The sequence below is a fragment of the Watersipora subatra genome, chromosome 7, assembly GCF_963576615.1.
Source record: "Watersipora subatra chromosome 7, tzWatSuba1.1, whole genome shotgun sequence".
Lineage (NCBI taxonomy): Eukaryota > Metazoa > Bryozoa > Gymnolaemata > Cheilostomatida > Watersiporidae > Watersipora > Watersipora subatra.
Window position 1 is genome coordinate 56,960,450 of NC_088714.1, and position 6,720 is coordinate 56,967,169.

The 6,720-nt window shown below is 34.2% G+C and overlaps 1 protein-coding gene across 1 annotated transcript; it reads left to right on the forward strand.

Moving 5' to 3' along the window:
• Positions 1–4,637: 4,637 nt before the first annotated feature.
• LOC137400255 (actin-binding Rho-activating protein-like) lies at positions 4,638–6,196 on the forward strand. The gene is made up of 2 exons (XM_068086584.1): positions 4,638–4,749; positions 5,530–6,196. The coding sequence occupies exons 1-2, from the start codon at positions 4,698–4,700 to the stop codon at positions 6,108–6,110; spliced, it is 633 nt and encodes a 210-aa protein (XP_067942685.1). The 5' UTR covers positions 4,638–4,697; the 3' UTR covers positions 6,111–6,196.
• The last annotated feature ends 524 nt before the right edge of the window (positions 6,197–6,720 follow it).

The window sequence follows — 6,720 nt, forward strand, 5'->3', positions numbered from 1 at the left end:
GCTCAACTTTTGCGATAGTGAGCGGCCATGGCGGATTGCTTACTCTATATTTTGCTTCATGACAGTTACTGCGGGACTAGTATTTTGTCTTTTCGGTGACTGCATTGCGTATTGAGAATGTTATGTCGCAGACTACTCACTGATGTAAAAATGGATGGGTTAGTGATGGTGTTAACAATTTTATCACAAGTAATCCCTGATGTGTTGTGGGAATAACACTGACACACCGCTTTATAGTGTTAACAAGCTCTAAGCTTCAATCATTTTTAGTTGTTGTCTTCCCTATGCCAAACTGCCAAAGCCTTAACTTGTTTGGTTGCTTAACAATTTAAACATCCTGCACGGCAAACATGGCATCTTGTGTAATATTTTTACTACAAGGTTAACACTTTTTACAAAATATTTTGTTGAAGTTGATTTCAGCTAACACTTTGTTATTTATTTGCTACTTATGTACCTATAAATATTTTCCTCGCATATTGCCGGAGTATTGTGTTGTTATGTAATGGCTGGTACCAATAGCCACCCTACAATTAGCTCTTAATTTTAGGTCTTGTGTTGGCACCAAAAAATTGAGCTATTTTGAATAATTTTTCTAGCAATTTAATTCTTTGAAAATGTCAATTTGCATCAGCATGCAATTATACTACGCTTTTCAACTCCAGATTACTTGCGGTGCTGCCTAACTTATGATAGTCTCGTAGCTTGTTTTACCATGCTGATGTGTCTAATCATGAGATTATGCCCAACACAGACATCCACTATTCTACATGGGGGCTCTATATATAAGTAGCTACGATATTATACAACTCATACTGACAAAATAAGATAGGCAGGAATTAAGTTGCTTCAGAAAAATTTGCTTTGTACAGGACTCAAACTCGAACAGTATACAAGTTGTTAGACCGCCACTCTATTAGTTGTGCTAATTAGCCACCTTCCAAAGTGACTGAACAAACTTTTATATAATAGGAGTCCTGTTTTGCAATGTTAAAAATTTCTCACTATAAAAAAGTTATAGAAGTAAACTGTCAGAGGTCTATGCCTTATTTATTGCTCACTCCAAACAATCCCTGGTTCAATTGGGAATCTTATACCTTTTATTTTTGATGTAATTGGGCCACAATGTATTTGTACAATGTACCGGTATTAAAATAAGTCTTTGCAAGCATTAGGGACAATTGCCCTCAATTAACAGGCTTATGGATTATTGTCATAAAAGCATCATAGCAATTTACGTTAAAAATCTACATGATTGGAAATGAAAAAAGTTTTGTGCAACCTCGGGGTTAATGCCAGTATTATATCACGTTATCACAGGCAACAAAATTTTAATCTGTCTCAAATGTAAATTCAAAAGCAAGTAAGTTTACAAATGTCAAAACTTAGTATATTTACAATCCTAATTGTGTATAACTATGATGGAAAAAACAAATTATTGTTCAAGAAGATAAAACATTCATTCCGAATTTTCACAAAATAAATTGTGAGGCTTCAAGAAATGTCATCCAGATATAAATAAGAATAAAAAGATAGAGTCATTTTGGTGTGAAAAAGTGAAAAACATTATTCATGTAAATATTTCTGGGCTGTATGTATGTGACTACTCAGAATATATATAGGCAAGTTATGTCTACGCAACCTATGTCTATGCAAGATGTTGCTCTGCAATATATGCCTGTGCAAGCTATGCCCATGCAAGTTGTGTCTATGCAGGATATGTTTATGCTAGCTATGCCTATGCTAGCTATGTCAATGCAAGTTAGGTGGCAAAAGGTCAATGCCAAAGCTTTTTATTTACTATTTCTAAATTTGAGCAAAAATGACAAAGCAGACACTTAAGCCTACAAGAAGTTTTATTGTTTGTTTTGGCTTCAGTCATGTAGTTATGTAAGAATCACACATTCCAAACGCATACCAAAGTATTGATGCTGGTGCCAGAAGGCTGCAAATCTTGCATCATGGCACTCTGTGATTCAGTATATCATCCCACTCAGGAATTCTTCATGCAATCTCTGCATGTTACGTGTAACAGGAAGAAGTACAGCAGGTGAAATAGGCCCTGCAGAAGATGTTTGTTTTAGATGAACAGATGCGATAAATATACATTTTAATTGCCTCTTGCTGGACTGCGATGCAATTCATGCATTCCAATCACCTTATCTCTGGAATAAAAATGTTTCTAAACTGTTGTTTTAGTTAAATAATTTGTTTGCCCTAATTAACCACAATGGAAAAATTTAAAGGTACGGCTCCAGTAGCCTAGAGCTGTTTGTTTACATTTAGCTTCTCTGTAAAGAGCATATATGCTTGGAATGCACAGAGGGAGGCTAGTGTTTACATAACGTTGCGCATAGTGGCAGTAAATTTATATTTGCTATGGTGGGGTGAAATAAAATGTCTAACTCAACCTTTAAAATGATCGCCTCACTCTCTCCTACCCATCAAACTCAGCCTCTTTCTAGAGAGGAAATGCGAGCGGCATGGATTTGTCTCCCTCGAATTTTGAACCTGATTGTTGTCATGTAAAACTTGAGTCACTGCTGAATGCATTGTCATTTTGTTGAAAGTTTATTTTAAATGTTTTTAATTCACTATTTTAAATAGTAATTATATTCAGCATGTTGAGAGTGACGCGCTCTTTTGTATAAATTTAATATTCAGCGTCGAATCACTTCGATGTATTCTGTCTACAAGCTTGATAAATGATTGGAAAAGACAAGATTCCTTTGCAGATTTAATAATATTATAAAAAGTTAACCCCTTCATATTTTGCCCCAGCTAGATCGTAATACGTTATGATAATATTTGGCTGCGAAATAGGGATGAGATAACGTCTCATACATGTTTATGCCGACGTTGCATTATAGCAGAACGCTACCATGAAGGAGGACACTTGACCTTCAAGCTGATTTTTTATTTAATACTTGGCAGCATTTATAATATTAAATTAAATAACATTAATATTAAACTCGCAATGCGATTTTTATTTTCTCATTTCACTTTAGTGACTCTAAAGTGGATGAGACAAACAATGACTTTAGAAAAAGTCGTAAAAATAATTAGCAGTGAGATTTTTATATTTTCTTGCAGCAGAAACAAATGTGGTTATGTTTTACTGTACATGTTGCACTGTTAACTCATCAGCTTTATCATCACATACACTGTGCTTTCTTTTCTGGCGTTGACACTTTAAAACCAGCTTTTCATTCTTGTCAATATCTGTCCATAATTGGTTTTTCGATTTCAACCTGAAGTTGGTTTATTATGCTATGGTTATGGACTCAATCAACAAACGGTTTGAAATTTTCCATTACTTTAAGTTTAGTGATCGTTAAATCCTTCTTTCGATGTTGTCCCAGTAAAAATACTAACACACAGAAGGCTTGCTGCCAAGGGCTGGCTATACAGAACCGACCTTCGGGGAGCTGGTGTTCATACAGACCGATGTTTTGAGAGGTTAGTGGCAACACAGTCCGGTATTGCATTCTACTTGTTTTATGAGGTATTATGATTTGCAATTTTAAATTTTTAACTCATGTTTTTTTCATAAAGTGAAACATTTGAAACATGAAAAATTATGTCACAAATCTATTTGTATTGATCTGCTTCTAAATTATTATTAGCTAAGTTAATTACTACAATAGTAGTTTTATATTCTAGTAATATTTAAAAGGGAACTCATCTTAGCAGGATGAGCCAATCAGACACCCCAATTTAAAATCTTCTTAAATGCACCCCATCATGCTGCATATTTTGCTGATGTTATAAAAATATTGGTAATCACACTATATCAAGCAAAATATTACCTTTTGCAGCCGCTCCCCGACTAACCAATAATCGGAACTAGAGTAATTGTAATTTTGAACTAAAGAAATTGTTCCTAAATTTGGATTGAGCTAACAACTTTATATTAGAAGTGAGTCCATAAAACTACCAAAAATACTTGATGGACCTTTCCCAAAATGAGCTAGATGAAAAAAAGGTGTTCCTAAAAGTATTCCACAAAATTCTGCCAGTTTTTGAAACCAGATTTTTGGTTTTATTTTAATTCAGATTTTTTAAACTGTTGCTCTTCTTGCTATCATTTCAACAGGTTTTTTGAAAAACCTGTTGAAAACTTTTTTGCACAAAAAAGTCAACTTAGAGCAGCAATAAACATAAAGATGAAAAATTTTATTAACATGATGTTAATAATAACATGGTGTTAATAATAACATGATGTTAATAATAACATGGTGTTAATATCAACATGATATTAATAATAACATGGTGTTAATATTAACATGGTGTTACCAGCTATGCAGAAACTCTTTAAATGAAAATAAATATCAAAATCTAAACGTGAAGGTAAATGGCTTGCTGACCACGGAGTCATGATCTCAGGAAGGTTAAAGTTAGGTTCAATATGCTGCCCTCATAGATATATAAACTTTATATATCTATGACTACCCTTTAGCATTCATGCACGCATCATTGCTCACAGCTGTATTAGTCTTTCAGCTCTGCCTCTCTGTTATATAACCGGATGCTTAGAGCAATAGATACAGTGGGTGGCAGTTGAACCTAATTAGCCATGCAAGAGATGATTAGCTTATCAACTATAAGAAAGCTTGAACATTTTGCTTCTTGTTAAACGCAGCACTGACAGGGCAGAGCTCGGACGCTCAAGCGCAGAAAGGTATACATCCTTTAGCATGGGCCAGGATATCACTAAACCTCTGGATGACACCGCCGCGGAGAAGCTCGGTGAGAATTCTAATCTTACAAAACCTATTTAGATACTGTATACATCGCTTGGCTGCTCACGCTAGTTCAGATGGAAATAGTAAATAGCTTTACACTTTTATTGAACTGAATGTTGGTTTGTTTGATAAAGTGATGTTCTGCAATTTAAATAACCTTTAATATAAAAGGAGAGGTGTCTGTTTGTCAAAAGGCAGGGTCGGAGGTCGGTATAAAGGTTTACTTTGTTTGGAACTGGAACCTATAACTTTCAGCTTGGTAGACGAACAATTGAGAGCTTTCTAGTATTTCAGAATAATTGTGCTCATAGTTATTCTTTGTGCTTTATTAGCAAACCTGACGATCTCTCACAGCACGCTAGACAGACAGGGTTCTAGTGGAGATATCGCTAATAGATTTTTTTAGTTTTATATCAGCGTGATCTGGTTTTAAGTTAATAATAAAATTAAACTAAAGACTGTCTCACAAAGAAATGCGGCATTTTAAATTTTTCAAATTTTCAAGGCTTTTAATGCACCAATAATAAAATGAGTGTGGACAAAAATAGTATAATTTTTAGACAACCAAGCGATAAGTTTATAGGAGTAGTTTAGAACCATAAGTGATGATGAGACCTGAAATTTGTTGGCACCACATGTTACTCCGATAGCTTCTACCAAAAGAATATTATTAAAATGCGGAAGATAATATATGGTGTGCTTTATAAAACTTTTTTTTCATTTGTTGCTTTTGTATTCCCAATGATTGTATGATTTTCATTAGCCAGAGAGTTTTTGTTTGCAGGTATTAATGTAGTCATATCGGAGGAGTCTTGGGATCCATGCAAGAGCTTCAAACTAGAGTTCAAAGGAAAAGATGAAACATACGGTAAACCACCAGAAGGATCTCTAACGGAAGCGAGAGCCAAAAAGGCTTGTCAACACATAAACAAAGAACTGTCCACCCTACTATGCATCATTAGAGAGATCGGAACAAGAGCAGACAACAACAGTAACATCACGGTCACATTTCAGAAGCTCTTCCGCTACTATATTCCTATTTCAGATAAGATTGTTGGACTGTTACTTAGAGCTCGAAGATGGCGTCTCGTTGATTTTACGGGAGAAATGCTATATCAAGGTCAAGATGATGACAAAATAATTACGTTGTTGCTAGCGGACGAAAATATGCCATATTCCAGAGGCTATGATTTCTCTCTATCAAGTAACTCCTCACCACAACCCGATGCTCAGTATGATTTCTGCAAGACCTTCGATGATGAAGAAAGTTTTGAAGATTCTCCAAGTGTTTCATTACTAAAATCAGAAGACTCGACTCCTTTGCTCTCAATAAAAGAAACAGACAGCCTGCTTCTCTCTAGGTGATGAAACAGACAGCCTGCTTCTCTCTAGGTTATGAAGAACAGGTTTTGAACGACATAAAAATGAATGCAAAATACTTTGTTATAATATTCATGCATCTTTAAAAATGAATAGATTTTTAGAATTTTTTATTGCTAAGTGGTTTGCAATACTATTTTCTTTATAAAGATTCTTATTTTTTGTATTATGCCATACTTAACTGAAATATATCATCAGTATCCTTTTTGTTAGTAGCGCTTAAGCGTTAGCTTTAATAATTAGGTTTACGAGTATATTATTACTAATAATCAATTTATGCATAAGAACTTTAGCTCAATTATATTTAGCCATTTTAGTTATTATATTATGATTCCTTTCATAACAACCATCAGGCACACTTCTTGCCCTCAGACAGGTCTGATAATATTACAAATCTAAAACAGCTCTAACACCTTCAAACTTTGTTATTAAAACCCAAAAGATTAATCTCAAGCAACACCTTTGTTATGCCATCAAAGATGGAATTAAAGCTTAAAGTTATCAAAATACTATTAAAATTATAAAATCTTAAATGATTCACTGAATATATTGTTTAAATAATTGCAATACATATATAAAATACTTGAGCCAACAA